We start from the raw sequence: 27914 nt of genomic DNA on the forward strand, positions 1-27914 counted from the left end.
TTGTGTTTGTTAGCTGAGTTTATGCTAATAAAATAACACTCATATGGTTTACATCATTAGATTCTGCTTTAGACTTTGTTTGCAAAATGGTTTCCTTACTAAAAATTTTTGAAAACTGCTGACCTGGACCAATGCTTTTTTGTTTGGTTTTGTTTTAAACTCTTTTTCTTGGGAATCATAAGACTTCTGTGGCTGCCGCCTGTTCTCCTTTCAGGAGACAGGAGGAAAGCAAGCCGATGAGCCCCAGGACTGCAACCCCTACTGACTTTAACTTCTGCAGAGAAAAAGCCTCTTCCCATGCCCTTCCACCTTGTGCAATTGCAATCCTAGATAGAGTTCCACTTGGGATGGGGCAGGGCATCGGGGGAGTTAGCAACAACAACTTGAGTGGGCCAACCTCTCATTTTGTAGAGTTGGGAATGAAATTAGAGCAAATCAGCTTCCCAAGATACACAGCGGAGACTGCAACACGGCCCAGTGCACTTTGACCTCCCGTCCCCTCTCCGTTGCCTCTGTGCTTTCCAGAGGCTCTGGCATTTACTGGCTTCACATTGCAAATTTTGCCCTGACACTTAAAGACATGACATGGTTAACACAAGCGATATTCATAACACAGCTTTTCAGGAGCCTTTATATTGGCTAAATTCGAGGTGTAGAATTTTGAACAGTTAGCCTTGGAAATAGAAGCCTAATAGCATCCACATTTGTGAATTAGCTAATTGTTCTTTCCTCAGTATGTCCATCATTCTGCTGTCAGTGTTTAATCGGACCAGTATACATTATTCATGATGCTTTTTCCAATTTACTTGCTCATGTTAAAATTAAACACTCAAAATGAAACGGAGAGGAAGACCCCACCTTGATGATTACAGAATAACTGTATTAGCGTCCTGGCAAGGATTTGCGAGGATTCCGGTGGCCTTCCCTCCTTCTGGAAGCCTAAAGGTACAAGGGTGATCGAGCTGGAACACCCACACACAGTCTTCTGTTTGTTTCCGGCACACAGGATTCTTTTCAGGGTTTCTTTGGTTCATTGCAATAATACTGATCTTTTTTTATCCTCCCCTTGTCTCACCCACATAATGTCAGCTGTAAGGAATGGCTGATCATGCTAGGCGGGTATTTGTTTTACTTGGAATGGTATTTAAATATTTGAAGACAGGTTTAAAATATCAAATACAGGTTCTTTGGGGAGAAAAACACAGGCAATGTACTTAAACCTTGTTGAAAATACAGGGTTAGCTGAGGAAAGGAAAATTTAATGAATTTTCTATACTCAATCCACAGATTTTCACTCTTTCTCAGTGATAAGCCCAGAATGGCATAAAGAATTCATTAGCAAAAAGTCTTATGTTTAAGCTGGGTACAGTGGTTCACATCTGTAGTCCCAGTGCTTTAGGAGGCCTAGGTGGGAGGACGGCTTGAGCCCAGGAGTTCAAGGCTGCAGTGAGCTAGGATTATGCCACTGCACTCCAGCCTGAGAGACAAAAGGAGACCCTGTCTGAAGAAAAAAAATAAATCCTATGTTTAACATTTTCATATTATTTTGCCTCTGTGTACATAAAATATTAATTAAGCCGAGCTTTGTACATATTTACCTGTGTGAATTTTGTATACTGTTAAATATTTGAAACAATCACAGAAGGCTAAGCTGGGATATTTTGCTTCAGTGAAGACTGAGCAAATATGGTATGAGTATTTTAAGGATATTGTCACTCACATGAAGCCTGTGCTGTACAGGACATCTGCTAACAGTTCTTTATGTCACCAAAAACATTATAGCAAAGTATCGAGTTGGGGGTAACTCATTTTCACTTCTGCTCATGCACCAAAACACTGAGGAGCGGTGGTTGGAGTCCATATGCCCAGCTCACCCTCTCCTTTCTTGATTCACAGCCTGCGATATGAACGTTCACAAGCAATGCGTCATCAATGTCCCCAGCCTCTGCGGAATGGATCACACTGAGAAGAGGGGGCGGATTTACCTAAAGGCTGAGGTTGCTGACGAAAAGCTCCATGTCACAGGTAAGGCTTGCTCATCCCAGAGCAGCATCGTGGGCAGGCATTTGGATGAAGGTTACGCTGATATTAAGGCAGGGTGGGGGCTGGGCTGGATGCCTCTGGAGAGGCAGGTGCTCTGGTGGAACCATCACTGTCTCAGCCCTCTGAGCCCTCGGGTTAATACACCTCCCAGGAGATGGGTCTGTACACCCAAATTCCCAAATACTCAATGTCACACAAAGTCAGAACCACTGTGTGGATTGGGCTATTCTGACAGCATGGCCCGTGTACTCTCCTCCCGGTGACAGGGGGTCAGGGGAGCAACTTAATCAAAATGCTGTTGGAGGGAATGGAACTAGAACAAGGGGAGGCGAATGGATGGATGACCCAGGTGTTTTGTGGCATTGGGCTGTGATGGCCCAATAAATCCACCTCAGCAATGGCAACAGCCGTTGAGTGCTTTTGCTTCCTCTGTGTTAGGTATGGTGCTAGCAACTTCACATAGATTAATTATCTAGACCTGACACCTAGCTGGTTATTAGCCTCATTTTCCAGAAAAGGAAACTGAGGCACAGAGAGATCAATAACTTGCAGTGTTACAGTTAATGAGGAGCTGGGATAGGAATGGAGGCATTTGACTCCAGATACTGTGCTTGTAATTACCACACCTCCTACAAACAGCCTGGCTATGGGATCGGAATTCCCTATCCACGGGCCTGGTTACTCCCTCCTCAGGGCTGTTTCTGGGTGGGCTCTGCCACAGCATGACTTTTTCCTTTGGTTTTCCCACCAAATCCACTTTCGGTTCATCAGCACACTCAGTCAAGTTATCCTGGAGTCTTATTGGCCTAGGACCCATCCCGTGTCCTCAAGATGACTTGAGTTCTCGGTACCAGAACTCAATGGTTCAGCTCTCAGGCATCAGCCTATTTCTTTGCACTTGGGGGTCCCTGAGGGACCAACTGTATACATTACTCTTGTTGACAAGGGCATTCATTTTCATTTGATCAGCAAAGGTATCTTCCTTCCGTATCTAGGAATTTGAAGCTATCATAAACATGGAAAGACTGATGCTAATCTATTATGTTTAGATAACAGAAAACATCATAGAAGAAGGGCTTAGGAGGATCTGTTTAAGAAAAAAAGGGGAAGGTGGGGACTTCCAAAGAAAAGCTTACTTTTGGAAACATCCTCAGGTTTTTCCTTTGAAAGATAAGCAAATGTTCTAACCAGAGCTGTCCTCTCAGGTAAGAACTCAGAGAAAACCAAAGGATTCCAAGGTATCGCTGGGAGAGGGTAACAGTTTGCCTCTGGATAACCTTGAAACCAGCTATAGCTGATGGTCAAAATGGAATTGGGAATGAAATCCCTATCATAGATACAGAATCCCTTCTGACTTTTTGTAGTTTTTAGAGAAATTCTTTTATTTTCTCAAGACCATCCCTATTGTGCCATTGCCTTTGGGGCTGTGGTTGTCACCTGCATTTCTTTTTAATGGGCTGATGCTGTCCTTGGAATCCACTCTGCCCTTATCTGACAGCCAGGGCCCCTCTGACTGGGCACTGATGCTCTCTGCCCAGAGGAAGATGGTGTTCCTCGGCGGCCATGAGCTAGGCCATGAGACCCCTCTGCAACGTCACAGCCTTGCTCTTGTTTCTCTTTCCTACTAAGGCTTCCACATTGTCAAAACCATGTATGGGGGGGAGCAGATTTTGCAGTCGAGGGGAAAATTACCATAAAACCTAGTCTCCATAGGTGGTAAGGGATCAAGGAGCATAAAGTAGAATGCCTATGGGCTAAACATGTCTATGCTTTTCTTACCTTTTCCTTTATTTCCAAAGCTACTACTGTTGGCAGTAGAATAGACATCACAGGTGAATATTCAGAGTTTAATTATGGGTTTGCATGTGGCTACCTTATGGCTCGCTGTAAGGCAAGAATGCCTGAAATGTTTAGCTGGCATTCTTTGTGTTTCTAGATAAAGCAAAACACGTGCTCTGCATGCTGGACACGCCCTGTGCCATCTTCTGTAATAAAAGCAGCAACCATATGGTACTGCCAGAACCTTCCAGTCTCTCCTATAAACCTCAAGAGCCTTGCAGATCTAAAACTGCACAGAGAGGCACAGATGCCCTGGCTGGGGTGGCACAGGTACACAGGTGGAAGACAAAGGTCAGGCCTCATCGTGCTAGAGCTTACATCAGGCTAATTCCTCTACCATTGCCAAGAGTTGAACTTGACTCACAATTGTAGAATCAGCTTAAGGAACAAGACCTTTCACTGGGTTGGACGTCGACTTTTTACATGTGAAAGCCAGCCAGTATTACTTACGCCAATTATCTGGGCCAAGTCCCTTGAGAATTAGTTTAAAAAATTTTGTAGAGCTATAGCTCCACTCTAGGAATGTGAATTCAGCAAGTTTAATAATAATAATAATAATAATAAATGTCTTATTCCATTCAGGCAGCTATCACAAAATACCTTAGACTGGGTTACTTATAAATAATAGGAATTTATGTATCACAATTCTGGAAGCTGGGAAGTTCAAGATCGAGGCCCCAGCAGATTCAGTGTCTGGTGAAGGCTCCGTCTCTGCTTCATAGATGGCACTTCTCACTGTGTCTTCACATGGTGCAAGGAGCGAACTTGCTCCCTGTCATCTCTTTTATAAGGCTCTGCGTTTGGATGAAGGTTATCCTGAAAGGATTACTTCCCAAAGGCCCTACCTCTTAATACTATCACACCGGGAATCCAGTCTGAAGATATGAATTCAGACCACAGCAAATAGTAGCAGCAGCTCACAGCTATTCAGTGCTTCCTCCACAGGACCACTTTCTAAGTACTTTATGTACTAACTTTTATTCAAATCTGTGAAGAAGTTGACTTTATCATCCTTACTTTATAAATGAAGAAATGGAGACACAAGGAAATGAAGTGACTCACCCAGAGTCACACAGATGGTAAATTGGATGGCTAAATATTTAAATGGCAGATGCAGAGAGAAGATATTTTGATGACAGTATCCATAAGAATTGGAATCTATTTTTAAAGTACAGTTGTGTGTGTGAAGGGAATCCAATCTTAAGTATGGAAAGTCAGGCTCAAGGAAATAACTAATTAGTAATTGCATCTTTAACATTTTTAATTTAAAGTAATTTAAGATTTTCAGAAAAGTTGCACACATAGTACAGAGTTCTCGTACAGCCTTCACCCAGCAACCCCCGATGTTAATGCCCTTGTATAACTGTAGTACCTGATAAATTTATGAAAAATAAGTACTTACAGCCAGGTGCGGTGTCTCACACCTGTAATCCCAGCACTTTGGGAGGCCGAGGCGGGTGGATCGCTTGAGGTCAGGAGCTTGAGACCAGCCTGGCCAACATGGTAAAACCCCATCTCTACTAAAAATACAAAAAATTAGCCAAGTATGGTAGCATGCGCATGTAGTCCCAGCTACTCGGGAGGAGGCTGAGGCAGGATAGTCGCTTGAACCCGGGAGGTGGAGGTTGCAATGAGCCCGAGATTGTGCCACTGCGCTCCAGCCTGGGCGATAGAGCGAGAGGCCATCTCAAAAAAAAAAAAGAAAGAAAGAAAAAATAGGTACCCGCATTAGTTACTAGGAATTTTTTTAAAGAGCCAAACAGAAGACATCAGACTCATCTTATTTTAGTATAAAAGGACCACAAGTGGTACTAAGCAGAGCCCCCTTGGGGCAGTGCTTGCCAATAATAGGTGGCATCCCCATGCCCATTATCTGCCTGCACCTTCTCCCAACCAAATAGTTCAGGCATGAGTTTGTCTTGAGAAATGTTTTCATACCAATAGCTACCATTTATTGAGTGCTTGCTCTATATTTATTGTTCATAGGACTGGACCTTTATGCTCAGCATTTTATATTCATTGCTTCATTGACTCCCCAAACAATCCCATGAAGTAAATACTATTATTATCCTCCTTCTTGAAATGAGCAAAGGAGCTGAGAGAAAGGAAGGAAATGGCTCCAAGTTACAGGGTGGAAAGTGATGTAGTTGGTGCCGCAGCCCGGGCCTGGCTTCCACACCCTTGCTTTCAGCGCATAGGCTATGAATGTTCCAAGTCTCTCTTATTAATTAGAGTCTCCTTTGGAACAAACAATAAACCCATAAATATTTGCTGAACCCACAATCAGCACCCCACAAGATTCTTTGAGGTCACGGAAAGTCCAAACGTGGGACTTAAAACCAGGGGAGAAAAGAGTAACACAAGAAGAGAATAAAGAACAACCCATATCCAAGTAAAATTAAGTGCCAAGTACATGGTGATGAAATAGCACATCCTTGGGAGGTGCTGAGGGTGGGGAAGGGGACAGAGAGGGAAGGACCCCGTGGAGAAGCAGCCGACTGAATGCTGTAGGTACTTGAGAGGCAGAGAGGGAAGAGAGCTCTGATTGAGAGTCAAGAGGGCTGTGGGAATTAGCCTGGTGATAGCTTTCATTAGAACACAAATATAAACCATAAGCCATCACTTGCAGAGTTTATGGTCCAAATGCGAGTGATTTCTCGGAAAATGCACTTAAACCTAAACCCTGAACAGCTGTGTTAATTGCTAGGTTAGTTCAAACTGTGTCTTACCTGTGTAGAATCACTCAGGTTGAAGATAATTCCCAAAGTAACATAGAAACTCCCAACAGGAACTCTGCTTCAGGATGGAAACCACCCTTTGCAGTCAGAGATGAGTTTTCTTTCTAGCTTGGTGGGGTATTTATGGGAAAGCCTTGAGCTTTGGCGGTGTATTTTTATTTTTTGCCTTCGGGCGGTAGTGCTGATGTTATCAGAATGGTGTCAGGTTTTTTTTTTTTTCTTCTTCTAATAGGAGATTGTAATAGGTTTTCTACACTCTAGTGTGTTTTGTAAATTCGGTTTATAGGAGTAGTAAAAAAAAATCCCTCATGGGAACCAATTTTCAATTTAATATTGTAAGTAAATGGAAAAAATATCCGGTGCTTTACAGCTGTTTCAGGAGCATGTCTCTCCCACAAACAGATTATTCTGAAGAAGAGTCTAATTTTCTCAACAACTTGAGGTTGTTAATTTGGTGTGGAGATTGAAGTTTTAAACTGAACTCTGGTCGGGGAGGTGAAGACTTCCTCCCAGCTCTTAACAGCCCAGAGACTCCTCCTGCCTACCTAGGGCCCTGCGCGATTCGATGTCTGTCACCCCTGCAGATACGGAGACTCACCCTCATCTTATTGTGATTAAAACAATAATATTCCCTCTGTGTGTTCTTCCACCTTATCATGGTGTATTTGCTACAGAATGAAGGAAATGAGCCTCAGCTTTGTATGATAATCATTCATTTTTTGGCTTCACCCATTGATCATACATTATTGAGCGTGTGTCCTGCTCTCTTCCCGGCACCAGGGATGCTAAGATGATTAAGACCTAGAGCGTGTCACAGACTGTGTGGTCTTTGGGGGAGAATTCAGGCATGAGAAAGAATTGCCGGATGCTGTACCTGCAGTGGGAGTTTGGGAGAAGGGGAGCCTCAGTGGCCCTGGGGAGGCAGCAGGTGACAGCTTCACATCGGAAGTAGCAGTGGCGCCGGGAGGACAGGGAAGGAAGGAGAGGGCATTCCAGGCAAAGATGCAGAGTGTGTTCAGGAAGCTCAGCACTATCCAGGATGTCAGGAATTTCAAGTGAGAGTTGGAGAGAGCTGGAGGGAAGTTTGTTTCTTTCCATTTTCAAAGTATGAGAGCTGCAATCATCAGTTTACCAGTTGCACAATCCTTAGGAGCCATGCGCACAGGCTCTGAGTTAAATATTTCTTTTTAAAACAGGAAGATTTTAAGTTCCAGGTAGCTACGTTTTCAACAAGAACAGAGCATCAGTCTCCTAGCCTGAACTCTACACGTCACCCTGAGATTCACAGTGAGCAGAGACTTCTCTGTCATTGCTGGGTAAGGAGACGCAGCAGGTAGCCCATCCTTTGCCTAAAAGCTTTGCACAGGTACCTTTTGCAGTGGCAGATAGGCTGTGGAATATAATAACTTGTTGGGGGCTGCCAGCAAGGAGATGCACCAAGCTCCTTATTTAAAGGAAAAGGTATTAGTTGGAAGTCATTTCTGTTCAGTAAATCTTGGTTATGGGATTTGGATCCAAATCAGGAATGTAGATGGTGATGCAGCAGATGTATCTGCTTCTTTGGGTTGGGATGGAAAGGATGCTGGCGAGAAGCTGCTTATCCTTAGGGGCACCCAGAGTGTCCACTGCTGGTGATGCTGCATTTGACCACCTGGTTTGGTGTTCTCAGCAGATTCCTGCACTGCAAAGGTATTTTTGTTGTTGTTGTTTGTAATTAATAAGGAATCTGGATGTCATACTTGATGACCAGCAACCTCCCACCTAATGGTTTTAGCTTTAATTTTATTTTTTATTTTATTTTATTTTATTTTGAGACAGAGTCTCACTCTGTCACCCAGGCTGGAGTGCAGTGGCACAATCTTGGCTCATTGCAAACTCTGCCTCCCGGATTCAAGTGATTCTCCTCCCTCAGCCTGTCGAGTAGTTGGGATTATAGGCATGTGCCACCATGCCCGGCTAATTTTTGTTTTTTTGGTAGAACAAGGTTCCAACATGTTAGCTAGGCTGATCTCGAACTCCTGACTTGAGGTGATCCACCCACCTTGACCTCCCAAAGTGTTGGGATTACAGGCATGAGCCACTGTGCCTGGCTGACCATTCTTGATTAAAAAGAGAGTAAGGAGACATGATTACCAAATGCAATCTGTAACTCTTGATTGGATCCTGGATCCAAGAAAAAAAAAAAACGGCTGTAAAGAACATTTGGGGGACAGTGGGGACAGTTGAATCTGGACTGTATTTTAGAGAATGTTTTTGTACCGGTGTGAAATTTCTGGGTGGTAATGGTCATGTGATTATGGAGGGGAATGCTGAAATATTTTAGGGGTCATTTTTTCCTAATGTCTGCAACCTACTTCCAAACGGTTCAACAAAAGCAAAAAAAACAGAAATCTGAAAATAGGACGAGGCGGGGGTTGGGGGCAAGAAGAGAGGGTGTGTGCAGGCAAGAGCACCTGTGGCGGAATAATAGTGACTCTAGAAAGTGATACAGGTGTTCACCGTACTTTTCTTTCAACTTCATTCCCAAAAACTTGGGCAATGATATCTATATCTGGAGCTTTGTTTCAGTTGATCGTACTTAAATGTACTCTGTAGAGGTCATTCTTGGCTAGAAGGAAGCCCCCACTGAAGCAGCCATCAGAGCGCCTCAGCAGTTCAGCTTCCCTGCCTCCACCCTCTTACTCTATGACCCTCCCCAGCCTCTGTCCATGGCCACCAACGCCTTTCCTTTTGTGGATGGTGGACCAAAGGAGACAGTTATTCTGCCTCAACCCAACCCTTTGTTTCCTTGTGGCTCTGCACTGAGGCTGGGCCCAGAAGCCTGGTTCATGAAGAGCACTCATCTGGCCCCGGCCCCCGTTAAACAGGTGAGTCACTGACCATTTCCTTAGAGACACCTGGGACTGGCTGCATGGGACTTGCCATGACACAGCCGGCCAGACTGCCACAGGCAGGTTCTGGGAACTGTACACTCACATGGATGGGCAGGGGCTGCCTGGGATTGGGAGCCACTAGTGGTCTATGTCCCCAAGAGCTTGTGTCTGACCCCCATTTTCCAAATAGCTCAGGCAGAAAAGAAAATGTGAATTAAACAGCTAAACACATATGTGTACATATGTGTAAGAAGTAGGCTGGGCATGGTGACTCATGCCTGTAGTCCCAGCTACTCAGGAAGCTGAGGCAGGAGGATCTCTTGAGCCCAGGAGTTTGAGACCAGTCTGGGCAACATGGCAAGTCCTCGTCTATACAAAAAGAAAAAATAAATTAACCAGATGTGGTGGTGTGCACCTGTAGTCCCAGCTACTCAGGAGGCTGAGGCAGAAGGATCGCTTGAGCCCAGGAGTTCGAGGTAACAGGGATCTATGATGCACCACTGCATGCCAGCCTAGGTGACAGAGCAAAACCCCATCTCCAGAAAAATAGTAGTTGTGGGCACAGTATTGGCAAAACTGTTACTTATTGTATAAATAAACATCAAGGAGTTGGAGAATGGCTGAGTGGGCCGTTTGCATTCTGCATCTCCCCTCCCCTTGGATACCACTCTCCCTGATCTGGGGGTTCCATGCCTGCTTTAAAGACACCAGCTTCTGTTTCCTGCAAGTTTCCGTCTCTTAAAAAAAAAAAAAAAAAAAAAAAAAAAAAACCAACAAGCCTTATGATGCTCACATATGAGAAACTACTTCCTTTAGTTTGGGTTTAAATACTGGTAGGGAAAAGTCCGTAATAAGAGGGGTAACTGCTGTTCATGACAAAGCACACTTTATCTCCATGGCTTTGTAGAAGTTTCATGAATCCACTAACATCAGCTAATTCTGAAAGTGATAGCCGTTGTTGCATTAATTTTCCCTGGGGAGAGGCACAGGAAGCCTGGGTCCTCTCTTTTGTAGGTGGAGAAGTCAGAATGAGTTGGGGGTTCAGTGTTCTTGCAGAGAGGATTGGTGGGTCCGTTTAGCTCGGGAAGTGGTCGCAGCATCTAGCCAGGGGACCCTTATTGTCCGATGATCTCTCCGTGCCTGGCCTTTTGCAAACGGAGATGCTAACCGAGACCCAGCCAGTCACAGCAGTAGCAGCTGCCTAGAAAGGGGACATGAAGGGCAAACCAGAGAAGCTCCTGGTGTTTCTTGAATGCATAGATCCTGTGAGAAGAGAAACTGACACTGATTGAACACTTTTCATGTACCAGGGCCTGACTGGATGCTTTCCTATGTATTATTTCATCACAACCACCTTTTGGAAAAAATGCTATCATCAGCAGCAGCAGCGTCATCATCGTTTTGTAACTGAGGAAACTGAGGCTTGGAGAGCTCCCACAGCCTGCCCAGCTGCCTCTAGCACACACATATGCCCTTCCCACTACTGTAAGCAGCTGACCCTTGGCTCTAGCTGAGGGAAGAGCCTGTGATTACTCACAGCTGTTTCCCTTGAGTACAGACACAGCCCACACTGTTGCTTCAAGTGCTTGCAATTTCACATTTCTATCGTGCAATTAATTGTGGAGGCTACTCTGGGATGGCTTCACAGCTCCTGTGATTACTGTTCTGTGGGCACCACTGGGGGTGAGGATCTGTCCTCACTTCCACAGACCCTGCGTTTCCCAGGGTTTCCATAATGGCTGGAAATAAAAATGGCAGCAGGGAATCTGGGTGAAGTCTTCTGTGCTGGAAAATGAAGAATTAAAATGGGCAGAAGGATGGAAACAAGCTGCTACAGGACATGTTTTGACAGTGTGTGAGTTGCACGGGCATGTGACTGGACCAGCCCTTTCTTGGCATCCATCTGGCTTTTTCTTACTGGCCCCAGTTCTTCCCCATTGGAGACTCATCCTGCTCTCACGTTCTCACAGTCTTCAAAGAGATTAAATCTAGCAGTCACCTGCCTTGAGTTCACTGGTGCTTAACATCCAGGCACATCCTGGGCACAAAAAAATAGGAAAGTGCCTCTTAGCTAAAACATACAGCAGTGCACTTGTACCAGAAGAAAGCCTGCACATTATCCCGTTCAAATGCATATGCTTTTGGGTCATGACTGGCATGTTTTCAGTGGATTTGTCTACTCTATCTTCTTCCTTGATTGGGCATTCCTAAATATCAGTGTCTTATGTCCACATGACCCCTTCTGCAGCCAGTACTTTGCCCATCTCCCCATATTTACCCCTTATGTCCCCTACACGTTTGCACTCAGATTTCCAAGCCATGCGCGGCTTCCCCAGTGTGGCAGGCAACAGCCCACCAGTGTTTCCTCCCTCCTCACTTTTGCTTATGCCATTTTCCCTGCTCCCCAGAGAATGTCTTTTTAACATTCAGCTCCAGTTACCTTTAGGAAGCCTCTCCTCACGTTTTATGCCCTGCCTGAAACCAACCACTTTCTCTCTATGCCCTTTATAGCATGTATTATGAGATTTCACCTGTGTGTTTATTTACATGTTGATCTCCTTCCACTATATCATAAGTCCTTTGAGGTCAGAGATAGTGTCTTATCTCTTGTACCCAGCCCAGTGCCTCAAATTGGTACCAAATATGTGTCTGTTGAGCCTATGATGATGATGATGGAAGTACACAATACAGCATAGAAACTGACTCAGGCTTTTACTGCACTCCTCACCCCAAATCCGGGTGACTCTCCCTATTTTAGCCCTACATCTGGATCAAGTTAAAATGATCCTGTTTTAACCCAATTCATAAAGCCACATGACTTCTGGGATCCTTTAGAGAAACATCTATCAGCTAAGAAAAAGGTTGCATCTTCTCAGAGACACATTATTATTTACATTCCGACTGTGGTACCTCGTCCTGACTGATCTGTGGCTCAGCTTAATGTCAGATATGTACAGACTTGCAGCATGCCATCCCACAGATTGTTTTTCATGCTTGGTTCTCTGTGCGGCGATTCCAACAGAGCTTTTCACTCTGGGTGCTTAGTCACTGGATGTGCGTGGGAGGCAGCAAGATTGGAACAAGGGGCAAAGAGTTGCCATTGTCATTTCCTTCATGCAGCATTTGTCTTTGCTGTAAAGCACCCTGGTATCCATGCTCATGGTGACATAGTTTCTCTTTCTCCTGCTTAAGATACTCCAAGCCCCCAGATTCTTTATAGGGTCATCAGTCATCTGTCGTCTTTGACTTCAGTGACTCCTGCCAGGAGGAAGCACTCTTAAAGACAGGCTTTGAATGCTTCCATCCCTGGAAGAGGAGAAGCAAATTATTTCTGGGGCCTCTTTCAAGATTACCCCATTAGCATACAGAGACATTGACATTGACTGAGCAGGTCATTCTTGTGCAGGATTTTAATTGCTTCTAATTATAGGATTATCATTTAAGCACAAGATTAATTGCTGTGAAATTATTACAAGGAACTTTATCTTCTTCTGGAAAGTAAATGTGTTAGCCAAGTGAGAAATCTCTTAGAAGCTTGCAAATGATGTCTTTTCAATCACTTTCCATTGAAACTTTCTTCTAATGCTTGGGGAATGAGAGAGAGATCTTGGGGGATCAGGATGGAAGACGAAATAAATAACAGACAAATGCTCCTTTTGGTTCCCGGTTCTCCATCAAAAGGGTGGAAAACTTGAAGTGTTTGAGAATGGTTATGTTCACCAATGGAAATATCCTAAAATAAATGCAGAAATGCTTTTCCTCTCTTGATCCATGTCATCTTCAACGGTGGGTAGGAATGGCTCAATAGGAAGCTAGAATAGGCAGGTGCTGTCCTATGGTCCTTTTCAACACCAAGCTGCTCTGATATCTTAGCAAAAAAAAAAAAATATATATATATATATATAAAAGAATCTCCAATTAACATGTATACACCTGCTCTGATTATTGGCATCAAAATGGTACAGAGAAACATCAGACTGTGTGCATCTTAGCTTCTAGGCATTTCCAATTGGAAAGATTCAGATTTCCTGATAAAATATGAGATAAGTTAGCTCCTGAGCTGGTTCTAAAATACCCCCATTTGAATAGGGGGCCATGGCCACCCACTGGAAGCTCTGCACAGAGCATCCCCATGGGGGACTTTTTATACTGAGAAGAATGGTAGCCGCCTTTACATGCATTTTCCTTTTTAATTAATGCAAGGTTTGTGGTTAATTAAAGACAGTCAGTGTCCCTTTTCAAACTGAAGCAGGCCTTTTTTCCTAGAATAATGAAGAGAGAATAAAAGCAAGGCAAACTTCCTATAAAAGTTTTCACAGTGGGGGTGGTGAATTTGGGGAAGGTGGCCTGAAGGAAGTGTTGCTTCATCAACTTCGACTCACTGGAGGTAGGGAATGTAATCAGAGGAGACACCTTCGTCACTGAACACCCAGCGGGGAGATGGCTCTTTTTCTGGGAAATGCCGCACTGACCTCCCTTTCCCTTTGTTAAGTCACTCTGCTGGGAGTGGGGGTACAGTGCAGGAGAGACACATTTCTCTGTGATATATTGCTGCTGTCATCTTACAGCCTGCACAGGTGACTACTTGTGGAAGAACTCTCACCGGTGAACATCTGCCCAAAAGAGAAAGTGTATGTGCAGTGAATGTTAGAAATAGCACCAGAGCCCTCCTTACTCTTTACTAATACCCAACCTCTCTGAAAGACCCTGAAGTCTGTTTCAATCCCTCCCACCCCAATATGGCAGGGACTCTGTTATCCTTAGAACTTTTGGCTTCTGAAGGATGCTAGTATATATTTGAAAAACAAAAAAATCCCAGCATACTTTATATGACAACACTCCATAAAGAAAGAATACAGCAGGCTTGTGTTTATAAAATAATAGAAGTGACTTGCATTTAGAGGATACTATGGTGTATTAGTCTGTTCTCATGCTGCTATGAAGAAATACCCAAGACTGGTAATTTATAGAGGAAAGAGGTTTAATTGACTCACAGCTCTGCAGGGCTGGGGAGGCCTCAGGAAACTTACAATCATGGCAGAAGCAGCAGCAAACACATCCTTCTTCACATGGCAGCCGGAAGGAGAAAAAGAATGAGAGCCCAGTGAAGGGGGAAGCCCCTTATAAAACCATCAGATCTCAGCCGGGCACAGTGGCTCATGCCTGTAATCCCAGCACTTTGGGAGGTCAAGGTGGGCAGATCACCTGAGGTCAAGAGTTCAAGACCAGCCTGGCCAACATGGTTAAACCCAACCTCTACTAAAAATACAAAAAATTAGCTGGGCAGGGTGGCGGGCACCTGTAATCCCAGCTACTTGAGAGGCTGAGGCAGAGGCAGGAGAATTGCTTGAACCCGGGAGGCAGAGGTTGCAGTGAGCTGGGATGGTTCCATTGCACTCCAGCCTGGGCAACAAGAGCAAAACTCCGTCTTTAAAAACAACAACAACAACAACAGATCTCATTATCTTCACCTCGTCCTTCCTACGACCTGTGGGGATTATGAGAACTACAATTCAAGGTGAGATTTGGGTGGGGACACAGCAAAACCATATCATATGGCATTGGCTTTGAAGTCAGGTAGACTGGATTTGACTCCCAACTATAGCACTAATTAATGTTGAATAAGTATTAGGGGTTGTTACTCTATTAATGGAGTTCTGCTCCAGTCACGTTAAGTCATGTAGTTCAATGGACTGAAGCGTGTCACTTTATTGACAAATTAACTCTTTCAGTCCTGACTCATTCATGGTATAGCCATAACCACAGTGGGACTCCAGCAGCCCCAACCAAGAAAATCTAACCCCAGACCTCATTTGTTTTTTCTTCACCATGCCCACCAAGCAAGACACAGGAACACACTGAAATCACTTTCAAAATTGGAAGACCTCTGTATGAGTAGAACAGTTGCATATTAAGCTAAGGATATTAACCTTAAAGATTTTAACTGGCTGTGAACCTTGACCTCATGGCTTAACCTCTCTTTGTTTCCCTCTCCTCATCTGCAAATTCAGATTAAGGCACTTGAACTGCATGAACCCTGATGTTCCCTTCAGCTCTGGCATTTTGTTGAGAGCTGTTTCAGAGAGAGCTAATCGGTGGTGCCAATAAGTGTGCCCCTTCCTGAGGAACTGACGGTAGATTGGAGACTCTAGGGACTCTGCAAATGGGTGAGGCCTGAGAGGCTGCTGGTCCAGTAATTTTCAAACAAGTCGGAACATCACATCTTGTTTGAGATGATATTCAAATGATATTTCACCAGAGTTACTCTGATTGAAGGGGAGAAAATAGGGTACTCACCTTCTTTCTCCTCTCCCACCAGCCATGAGGAGACTGTGTGGAGCAGAGTTTGAAAGTCACGGATGTAGGCTGGGTGTAGGGCCTCACACCTGTAGTCCCAGTACTTTGAGAGGCAGAAGTAGAAGATCCCTTGAGGCCAGAAGTTCAAGACCATTGTGGGCAACAGAACAAGACCTTGTCTCTATAAAGAGTAAAAATAAATATAATTTAAAAATTAAAAATTAGCTGGGCATGGTGGCGCACATGCACTTGTGGTCCCAACTACTCAGGAGGCTGATGTGGGAGGATTACCTGAGCCCAGGAGTTTGAGGCTGCAGTGAGCCAAGATTGCACCACTGCACTCCAGCCTGCGTAGCAGAGTGAGACTCCGTAACAAAAAAAAGAAGTCACTGATGTGATTGTTATCACACTGTGCTGGGGTCCGTGCATCCAGTGCAGCAAAGCCAAATGCTGATGTTGGGTTAACAGCAGGAGAAACTGAGGCATTTATTGCCAAGCAAGGAGAATTGAGCAGCTCGTGCTGATGACTTGAACTGGCAGATAGCTTACAGGTATCCATTATTTAAAGGCGGGAAGGTGGAGGTTACAGTCGAAGTCATTCAGTACACAGGGGCCACATGTTGGTTTGACCCAAACAGGTGGGACATCCCAAAGCTGGGGAGGCGGTGTGCCACAGTCATGGCTGGATTCAAAGATCTTCTGATTTATGATTAGTTAAGGAGGCAAAGCTTTGTCTAAGAATTAGGGATCAACAAAAAAAACAATGTTAGCTCTGGCTTTTGGGTAAAAAAGCACTGAAGGGAGATGGAAGAATGTAGAACAAAGAACAGCAGTCAGTGTGCTGTCTTCTGCTCCCCCCATCCAAGGGCTGTGTGCCAGTGGATCCGTTTGGTGGGGGTCCAGTTCTCTGAAACAACTCAAGGGCATGTGTTAGATGTTATCTTTAATTTCTACAGAAAGCAAAACATCTCCTAACTTCCTTGCTGTTGTTTTAACTTACTGTTACCTTCTTCCTTGTCAAGTTGCTCATTTACTTCTCAAGGCTACCTAGGTGCCTGGAAATTTCCTCGAAGGAACTCAAGATTTTCCTTTATTTCCATGTTAGGGGGTGCTCCTGCCCAGGGACCCTCTGGAAACTCTGTCCCATGGTCCATCCCCTTCATTTTCATGCATAAAAACCAAGGCTCAGGGAATATGGCTACTAGGTAGAGTCTTTGGGGTTATAAAGGATAAAACCGGCCGGGCTCATGCCTGTAATCCCAGCACTTTGGGAAGCTGAGGCGGGCGGATCACGAGGTCAGGAGATCAAGACCATCCTGGCTAACACGGTGAAAACCTGTCTCTACTAAAAAAAAATATAATAATAATACAAAAAATTAGCTGGGCGTGGTGGCAGGCGCCTGTAGTCCCAGCTACTCAGGAGGCTGAGGCAGGAGAATGGCGTGAACCCGGGAGGTAGAGCTTGCAGTGAGCCGAGATTGCGCCACTGCACTCCAGGCTGGGCGACAGAGCAAGACGCTGTCTTAAAAAGAAAGAAAAGAAAGGAGGGAGGGAGGGAGGGAGGAAGGATGGAAGGATGGAAGGAAGGAAGGATAAAACCAACCCTCTCAGGTAGAAAGGGGAATTAGCAAAAGAAATCTAGAGTATCATGAAACGCAAGGGTGGGAATGCCTTGGGGCCATAAGAATACTGAGAACCCAAGATTCTCTTTCTGCATCTCACCTCTTCTTTCTCCATACTGCCTTCATTTGTTTCTTTTCCACAACACGTTAGACTTTCTTTGCATTGCAGAAAACATGGCCCTAGACAATTCTACAGCTTCGCCTCTTACAGCTTCATGTCTTCTACTGTGTCAGTCACCAATCCAAAAATTCTGGGAAAGGGATTCATCGGCTCAGTCTGGGTCACATGCCACCCTGGACCAATGGACTGACTGGAGGGCAGATATGGGGTGGGGTGGGAGATGGGAGACATTTTCAGGAACAAGGAGTAGTGAGAAGCAGACAAAACTGTAGGTAATGCAACACTGCCATGAAACGTGAGCCAGGGTTGTGCAGGAAGTGTGTTCAGGAGGAGGATGCAGAAGGCTGATGCTCCTTTCCTTCAACCACGTTGCACATCCGTGAAATTACTCAAGAGGGACAGTGGCTGAGCTTCTGTCCAAAAGTTGGATATGACTCATCAGTTCCTTTTGAACACATCAACGTGCTCCTGGCCTGGCCAGTCTCCAAAAACAGCCAAGGGTAAAGAAAAAAATTTGATTGAGTGACATTTGTCCAATTCAGCCACCCAGTGTATTAATCACCCTTCTTATTTAGAAGCTGTAAAACAGCACAACAGGTTCCAGGCGTAAATGGTGTTGATGTGGAAGAGATTGAGTGATGGTGGTACCCGCAGGAAGCAGAGTCCTTTGAATGGGCTCACAGGGAGATTGTGGAACAAGTGGCTCAGGAAGGTGGAGCTGTTTGATGAGGGCCTGGGAACTAGACAAGGCCCTCCAGAATGCATTTTGAGCCACTGGCCTTAAACAACCTTCCCCTACGGCAGCTTTTTCTGCAGGCCGCGTTGCTGCCTTGGCAGACCCTCACCCCTCACCACTGGAGCTTTTCTTTCACGAGGAATTCCTATTGCGAGAATAAACAAAGGTAGTTGGCAGCATGCTAACAATGCCTCCAGGTTCTTAGCCTCTGTCCCGAGAAGAGCCAGCCAGGCAACCTGGCTTTCATTCAGCAAGGGAAAAGAAAAGCAAGGTACCTTTCATCCCTGACTCATCACCACAAGGCCCTCTCAGGTCAGGAAAATGACGTGTCTCCTGCTTGGTTTGTAAACCTTGTGGATGATACCCGGAATATCAGGTCCTCTCTCTCTCTTCCACCCAAACGAAAGCACTTAGATGTCACATGCCCACCTTGTAAGGCCTCCTGGGGTTTAGTATCCTCATCCTGTGCACAGGCCTTGACTTGTGGGCTCTACAACATTGGCTGTCTTCCTGTTTAATTTCCATTTCTACTGACAGTTTTGCCAATTCAGTGATGGCTTTAGCGCCACAGCTCAGCGACACCCAAGCAGCTTGAGACATCAGTGGTTTGGGGGTCATCTTAGTTATTTCACGGAATGAAAAGTTTTACATCCAAGATACTCGGCCCCCAGTCATTTCTTTTCCGTATCAATTTAGTCTCTCCTTAGTTTTGGTGCATGTGGTTGACTTGTGGTAGTCTAAGGTGTTGACGGACTGGCCCAGAGAGAGATCCCAAAGCTAATGAGAATGTGTCCATGTTCTAGTTTGATTTTGTTTTGGTTTGATTTTGATTGTGGTTGAGATAAGAGGCTTTTCCAGGTGAAAATCTCATAGGCCTGACATCATACCTGTAATTAATGCTTATCTTCAGCTTTATACTCTCAGATTAAAGACAGCAATGGTATAACAGCAAGGCTGGAAAGAATAAAGTTTACTCCTGTTTTGTCTCTCTCTCCAAAGACCGTAGTGTTCCAGAGACAGATACTGATAGTCTCTTGTGCTCATGAACTCCTAGTAGCTCCTGATGAGTACATTTCTCAGAGAATCAGCTCTGAGCCCATTTGTGGGGAACAAGTGTATGGGAAAGTTGTCGATTCTGCAGGTGTTGGGAACAGTTCTGGAATGGGATGGCAGATCCCTCTTCTGCTGGTGGATGGAGGAAGGATACCCTTGCCGGTGGACAGTTGCCTCCTAATCAGGAACTGTGCCTCATGCTCAGCCAGGGCCTTCCAGGCAAGGAAGCCAAGCAAAGCCCACTGGAAGACAGGGCTCCCTTGGGCACAAAAAAGAACAGCTTCCTGCTCCTCTCCAGCCTCAAAGGTTCATGCACCTTGTCCCTCAGATAAAGGTGGTAGAAAGAAGGTTGGTGTCACTGGACTTCGTCTCTTAGGGTGATTCAGCTACTTCAGGCGAGGGGTTGGGAGGAACCAATAAATATTTTTGTCTTTGTTTGCCACACTGATGTGAATGCTTATAATTTTATTAGCAGCTGCCTGGGAGCCAGGCCTGACTTAATTTAATTTAATCTCCCGGGTTATTTCAGTTCGGCTTAGTCTATTTTAAGCATAGATGAAGAGAAAATAATCAGACCAAGGGGAAGATGAGGGAGGGACCAGAGGGTCCATCTGCTGCCCTCGCTAGTTCCTCAGGCTTAACTTGTCTTGATATAAAGGGAATGACTTCATGGAGGCAGGTTAGCCAGACGAAGTTCTAGCTCTCACTGTGTTTTGTCTCTGGTGTCATCACCTTGTTCTCTAAGAAAAGAAGCATGATATCAGCTTTGTTGGGGGAGGGAGGATGGGGGATATTAATTATGCCACTAGAAATACAAATGGAGCAATTTTCTTGTGCCAGGCAGGACTGAATAGTGACACCTTCCCTGGCCCTTCCCTTTCTCCTTTTAGCAAACTCACTGATCACTGTGTTGTAGTAGCTCTTTCTCTTTGGAGTGTTTTTTGTTGTTGTTGTTGTTTGGTTTGTTTGTTTTTGGGTTTTTTTTGTTTTGTTTTTTTGAGACAGGATCTCACTCAGTCACCCAGGCTGGAGTTCAGTGGCGTGATCTTGACTCACTGCAACCTCTGCCTCCCAGGTTCAAGTGATTCTCGTGGCTCAGCCTCCTGAGTAGCTGGAACTACAGGCACATGCCACCGCGCCCTGCTAATTTTTGTATTTTTAGTAGAGATAGGGTTTCGCCATGTCGGCCGGGCTGGTCTCGAACTCCTGGCCTCAAGTGATCCACCCGCCTCGGGCTCCCAAAGTGCTGGGATTCTAGGTGTTAGCCACCATGCCCAACTGTCTTTGGAGTGTTTTGATGCCCTGGGATTGGTGGTTTGGGAGGCAGGATGCCAGAGCCTCCCCTTTGAGCAGTGTCTTCTGAGCGAATATGTGGTTCAGAGGCCCACTCAGCGAAGCCCAAGGCCCAAAGACCACCAAGTCCTGTGGCCTAGAGCTGCCATGCCTGCCCTGAGCCCAGGAGCTGCGTCCCAAGGCCACCCCATCATTTCCTGCCCCCAGGGCCTGTGAGGCTGTGCATTTGGTTTAGTATCAGGAATGACCAAGAACAAGAGAAATTCATGGGCCCAGTCAGAGAACCCTAAGGTAATGAGAATGTCCAGAAGGTTTTTTTGTTTTAAACAGTGATTGAGATGATAAGAGGTATTGTCAGGTGAAAAATCTCTTAGCCTTGACATCATCAAAGAAGAGAGATTCATCATCTCATTGTGAGGAGAGAGTCATCCCAATTTCTTGTTTCTTTGGGGGTTTTTGTTTTGTTTTGGTTTGGTTTTTGGTTGTTGTTTTTTTTTTTTTTTTTTGGCAATGTCTTGCTCTGCCACTCAGGCTAGAGGGCAGTGTTGCGATCATAGCTCACCGCAGCCGTGATGAGCTCCCGGGCTCAAGTGATTCTTCTGCCTCAGCACCTGTAGCTGGGACTACCATACCCAGCTAATTTTTAAAATGTTTGTACAGATAGGGTCTGACCACATTACCAGGCTGGTCTCAAACTCCTGGCCTCAAGCAATCTTCCCACCTCAGTCTACCAAAGTGATGGGATTACAGGTGTGAGCCACTGTGCCCAGCTCATTGCAGTTTTATATGCCAACCCTGAAAGCAGAAAATTGTATCCCCACTGAAGTGTTGGTTCCATGAGCCCAGGGTTTTTATGGGTCTTATTCAAATCCCCAAACTTATGGTGCCTGGGACCCAGCATGTTCTCAGTGTGTGTCTGAATAACACTGGAGGGTTTTTTCTGGATGATACTGATAATTACAAAAGTTAAGAGTTACTAAGTGCTTATTTTGTGCCAAGCGCTATGCCAAGGGTTTTACTTGTATAATCTTGTTTAATACTTAAACAGTTCCTATTGCATGAAACTCTTATCTCCGTTTAAATGGAGGCATAGAGGATTTCAAGAACTTGCCAGGTGACAAGGTGGAGCTAGAACTTGAATCTAGGCAGAACATTTTTATCTGTGTCCTGAGAGTTTCCATGAGAACATGACCAAAAGGTTTTCTGGTACACGCTGAGTCACCTGCATGAGTGTTCATTCAGAACCATCCTCCCAACACCCTGCACAGTGGCGATTCCCTGAGAAGGGAGCATCGCTGGGCTTGGGGCTGAGTGTAGGAGTGGCAAGAGGGGGTCTCGGGTCCAAGTACCTCCCATGGCTCATTAAAGTCACCTGATTAGACCTGCTAAGCACTCACTTCTCCATGCCAGGTTTCTCAAAGTGTGCTGCTGGTCTACCTGGGGTGGGGTAGAGTACTTCCCTACCCCAGGCTTCCTGAATCAGATTCTCTAAGAACAAGAGCAGAGCCTGCAAGTAAATTCTATTGTTAGTGAGTTATCCAAGGTGGTTCTTAGGCACCTAACATTTGAGACCTGCAGCTATGGGTATTTTTGCTCCTAGCCTTGCAGTATGTTAGATTTACTTAAAAACATACAAGTGTCTATATGTTTGGGATGGGGTTGGAGGGAATTTATTAAAACTAGAGTTCTTCTTTATCCAGAACAGCACACACATTAGGAAAGGCAATAGCATCTGAAGACAGAGGAGTGGCGTGTAGCTCATTTTGGCCTTCCCTGTTGAAGGCCCCCAGGTTCACTCTTGGGATGACCAGGCTGCTAGAGACCAATTCCAATGTAGTCCTGACTGGGCAGTCCATCAGGATGCCAGTTTATGAATTTACAGAGAGAAATAAAATTGACCATGTGACTTGATGAGAGCAATCAGTGTAGAGAAGGTACCAGGCAAGGCATAATGAACCCATTTTATTGATTTGTCACACTGAACACCGTCACATAGACTACATAGAGCAGAAATCCACTTTGGGAATGCCTTCTCTCCCTACAGACAAACCTGAGGGGACTCAGAATGCTGCCTAGTAAACATAGAATTATAACAAGGGGATGTGATAAATGTTGGATGGCAGCAGACTAAGGTTTAACATTTATCTCAAGTTAGAGGCTGGCTGCTGTGCTGCTGGGGCCAGAAGCACTCAAAGTCGAATGCTTAGATGCCCCTCCTTGGACCTGCATCATAGGCTCTGCTGACATTTGCTTGGAGCCTCTGCTTTCTCGCTGCTCATTTGAACATATTCATACTGGACATAGGCTGGTCCTACAAGCCTAGCACCTCTCAGAACCCTCTCTCCTTCAGGGGACTTTGAGAAGCTCTGCTCTGATCCAATATTGATGAATCCAGTAGTTTGTTGATTTCCAAAGAAAGATCTTGCTTTCCTCATTTCCTACTGCCCAAGGAAGGGGGAATCACCTCATTATGGCTCCAAATTTCAACAGATGTTATATAAAGGGCTATATGAGTATTCCTGTATCTTCGTTCTTTGCAAAAATGCCTTCCCCAAAATCTGACTCTTTGTCTGTCAGATAAATGATATGTGGAATTTTCTATCTTACCTTCTAGGAGAAAGAGTGGCCATAACTCTCCATGCCTCTCCAAGGCACCCTTTGAATACCCCCCCACACACAAATTTAGAGATTATTTCCAGGACAAAGGACTGTATTAAGGACCTTTAACTATCTGGTACCCAGACTAGAAACGTAGACTTTGATGATACCATGAAAACAAAGGCATAATCATGTGCTATGAAAATGGATTAGGAGGCAGCTTCTGTTCACAGTAGAAAGAATCTTAGAGATTTCCCTGTCCAGCCAACTCCCTTGCTTTCCAGACTGAATATAAAAACTCACTAAAGATTGCCCAAGAAAGTGAGCAGCAGGACAGAGCAAGCCGAAAGTCCCTGCTCGGTCCCTTCCCCGACCTCTGCCACCCTTTAAATCCCATCTGGAATGTCTGCGTGTTCAGTTGGAGGTTAGGGATCTAGGAGGTGAAATGGCCACCAGGATGATGTCAAATCGAGTTAAACAGATACAGCCTTGACCTTTAAAGAACAGACAACACTGGAGGCATATGTATTCATCCGTTCTTACACTGCTAATAAAGACATACCTAAGACTGGGTAATTTATCAAGGAAAAAGGTTTAATTGACTCTCAGAGTTTAGCATGTCTAGGGAGGCCTCAGGAAACTTACAGTCATGGTGGAATCTTCACATGGTGGCAGCAAGAAGTGCAGAGTAAAGCGGGGAAAAGCCCCTTATAAAACCATCAGATCTTGTGAGAACTCACTCACTATCACAAGAACAGCATGGAGGTAACTGCCCCCATGATTCAGTTACCTCCCACCAGGCCCCTCCCACAACACATGGGGATTAGGGGAACTACAAGATGAGATTTGGGCGTAGACACAGAGCCAAACCACATCAAGGAACCACATTCAAAAGCCACCCACACAGTGACAAGTTAACAACATGAAAGCAAAGGTAAGAGTGTCTGCCATGAGAACTGATGGTAAGCAGCTTAGATTTGAACTGAGTGGCCAAGAGTAATTTATTCCTCTTCCAATTAACCAGACTTTCTAGAAACAGTGGAATTTCAAGAGCTACTTAAGAAATCCAGATATCCTTGCATTTCTGGATTGAATTGAGGTAACCAGTTGGTAACCTCTGAAATGCAGTCTCTCTCATGTCTCTCTGAAATGTTAAGAAGGTTCAGGAAGTGACAGAAACCCACGATCAAGACTGTCAAACCACTTACCGCCAACTTGGAGAAATTTCTGTTGCCCATTAGCCCAGTGGTCCTGTGTTAAGAAACAATTATCAGTGGTCTGGCCATACTGGATGCATGAAAAAACCAAAGTCCTGCACACCTGAAAGAAAGCAAGAAGATTTTTTAGGCCTCCCCTTTTGCTCAGATAAACAGGGTCTTCAACCAGCCAAAAAACCTGGGAGGCATTCCTTTGCTATGGAGGTTCTCTTATTTCAGAGGACCAAAATACTGTCTTCTCTCATCTTCCCATACAGTCTACAAATAGACTGTAACTTCCAAAGGAAAAAGAAAAGGGCTGTTCTTGTTATGTCCTGAGGGTTAGCAGCTCTGCAAGTGAAGTATAGTGGACATAGGTGTGGAAGTGAGAAGAACTTCAGGGTCAGGGGATTCTAACTTTAAACGGACTTCACAGATTCAGGATGTGGAATTACCAAGCACTGTGAATTGGAATTACCAAGCACTGTGAATTGGATATGATCCTACCTGGCTCCAGCAAAAACACACTCGTCATTGGACTAAGAGCCATGAGCATCAATTTGAGTGCCCTCGAAGAGGGAAGCAAGTTCTCTAGTGTCCCAGTAGACAGTGGATAGAGTCAATGTGGCATACAAACAGTATCTTTGGGCAAATAACACATCTGGATGTACTTGTCTTTGAGGACAAGTAAAGAAAGAAAACAAACCCAAAATATGGGGCCCATTTTTAAAACATGGGAGATAAAGGGATAGTATCATAGAGAACATATTTGAATATAGATTATTGGAGGAAAAGAAATTACAGAAGAGTATTTGAGAAAACTCCATACACATTATAATAGGGTGCAGGAGGCTGGGCACAGTGGCTTACACCTGTAATCCCAGCACTCTGGGAGGCCAAGGCAAAAGGATCACTTGAGGCCAGAAGTTTGAGACCAGCCTGGGCAACATAGCAAGTTCTGCCTCCACAAAAAAATTTAAAAATTAGCCAGGCATGGTGGCACACACCTGTAGTCCCAGCTACTCAGGAGACTGAGGTGGGAGGATTGTGGAGCCCATGAGTTCAAGGCTGCAGTGAGCTATGATCTCATCACTGCACTCCAGCCTGAGTGACATAGTGAGACCCTCTCTTTAAAAAAAAAATGCACAGTCTCTGTAAAACAGGAGCATAATGCCATTTGAACAAACAGGTTGAGAGGAAAAGCAAGCAGAATGAGATTTTTAAAAATGATAGTGGGCTATATAAAGAGACAGAAAAGATGAGGTGGACGAGTAAATGCCAGTTTCCAGTAAGGAAATTTATAGTACATAATTAAAATCTTTGTGGTGCAACAAACAGCAGAATTGGCATTGCAGAAAATCAAATCAGCACTGTGCAAGAATCCTGGGAAGCTCTTCTAGAATGCAGGCAGAAGGACAAAACGATGGTCATGAAAGGGAGAATAATGAAAAATGGAAGACTGGGAACGGGATATAAATTGAGAATAATAGCTTTGTCCCAAGGATAAAAGAAGAAAAAAATTGAAAAAGAAGCACTAATTCAATATGATAGGACCAAATTTATGGAGCATTCAAATGAAAAGGAATGCACAGTGTTCCTACAAAATTAACTGAAAGAAGTCTGCATTTAGAAACATTCTCGGCCGGGCGCGGTGGCTCACACCTGTAATTGCAGCACTTTGGGAGGCCAAAGTTGGGCAGATCACCTGAACTCAGGAGTGCAAGACCAGCCTGGGCAACATGGTGAAACCCCGTCTCTGCCAGAAATACAAAAAATTAGCTGGGCATGGTGGTGGGCACCTGTAGTCCCAGCTACTCTGGAGGCTGAGGCATGAGAATCGCTTGAACCCAGGAGGCGGAGGTTGCAGTGAGCTGAGATTGCGCCACTGCACTCCAGCCTGGGTGACAGAGCGAGACTCTGTCTCAGAAAAGAAACATTCTGGAAAACTTTTAATTACAAAGAAAGAAAACAAATACCCTTTCTTCAGAATATATATAGGTGACCTACAGGAGAACAAAAACCAGGTTGTCACTAGACCTCTAATTGTATGCACTACTAAATTTTAAGAGAAAAGAAAACCACTTACAGAGTTTGGAAGAACAAAGTGAATTGGCCCCAAATTTCTCACCCAGCCAAGTTGCCAGTCGTGGCATATTCTCAGAGATGGAAGAGCTCAGAATATACATCACCCACACTTTCTTGAAAATTATTTAAAGGCGAGCTAAAGAGGACGGCAAGATGAAGTAAAATTAAAAGTTCAGGGATGGGAAGTCATATAAGGATAAGCAGTAAGCATTAAAATCAGTTGAACCTGTTAATGTGGAAAACAGCTATCAAAACTGTAACTCATATAAAAATGATGACAAGCATTAGAGATCCCATACCCCAGATAATTTTACAGTGACAAAAACAGGAAGTAGGGTGGGAGGTCACAGGGAGTAAGAACAGAGCATGCGCAGTGCTTCATACCCTCGGGGAGAGGGGTCAGAAGATGCTATCTCATTCTTTCCTTTGGTGATCGGAGAAATGTAGGATAAAAAATGTTTTGGGGTGAATCTTGAGATAGTCAGCAGTAGAATTTAAACAACATTTTAAAAATTTTGGCCGGGCATTGTGGCTCACACTTGTAATTCCATCACTTTGGGAAGCTGAGGTGGGAGGATTGCTTGAACCCAGGAGTTGAAGACGGGCCTGGACATGGTGAAATCACCATCTCTACCAAAAAAAACACAGAAATGACCGGTGTGATGGCATGTGTCTGTAGTCCCAGCTACTCAGGAGGCTGAGGTAGGAGGATTGCTTGAGCACAGGAGGTCTAGGCTGTAGTGAGCCATGATCGCACTACTACACTCCAGCCTGGGTGGCAGAGTGAGACCCTGTCTCAAAAATAAATAAAAAAAAATTTTAAATTATAGAAAAAATAAATGCAAAGAAAACAGAGTATAGTAAAAGAGTGAAGGCCGGGTGCAATGGCTCACGCCTGTAATCCCAGCACTTTGGGAGGCCGAGGTGGGCAGATCACGAAGTCAGGAGTTCGAGACCAGTCTGGCCAACATAGCGAAACCCCGTCTCTACTAAAAATACAAAAAATTAGCCTGGTGTGTTGGTGTGTGCCTGTAATCCCAGCTACTTGGGAGGCTGAGGTAGGAGAATGGCCTGAACCCGGGAGGCAGAGGTTGCAGTGAGCCGAGATTGCACCATTGCACGCCAGCCCAGGTGACAGTAGGAGACTCGTCTCAAAAAAAAAAAAAAAAAAAAACCTGAAAACAAAGCAAGTAACTAGGAGACAGAGGGACAATAACAAGTGAAGCCCCATACGACAGAGGCAGCCAAGAAGTGGGGGAGTTTAAGAACGTACTGGAATTGGGCTGCCTGTATTTTCAGCCCCTCCCGTCGCTAGCTGGGTGACCTTGTCCTAGGTACTGCTTAATCCCTCCAAGCCTCAGCTTCCCCATCTATAAAATGTAGATACCAAGTAGGGTTATTACGGAGGTTAGTTAATATG

General features: G+C 44.8%; 1 protein-coding gene across 2 annotated transcripts in view; it reads left to right on the plus strand.

Annotated features, from left to right (window-relative positions):
* PRKCA (protein kinase C alpha) overlaps positions 1-27914 on the plus strand; it is a 502365-nt gene that overhangs the window by 336884 nt on the left and 137567 nt on the right. For both annotated transcript variants that reach the window (XM_024234784.3, XM_024234783.3), the window contains exon 5: positions 1897-2025. In XM_024234784.3, the coding sequence (XP_024090552.1) occupies positions 1897-2025 (129 nt within the window). The remainder of the gene's footprint in view (positions 1-1896; positions 2026-27914) is intronic.

The sequence above is a fragment of the Pongo abelii genome, chromosome 19 (genome assembly GCF_028885655.2).
Source record: "Pongo abelii isolate AG06213 chromosome 19, NHGRI_mPonAbe1-v2.0_pri, whole genome shotgun sequence".
In the NCBI taxonomy this organism is placed as follows: Eukaryota; Metazoa; Chordata; class Mammalia; order Primates; family Hominidae; genus Pongo; species Pongo abelii.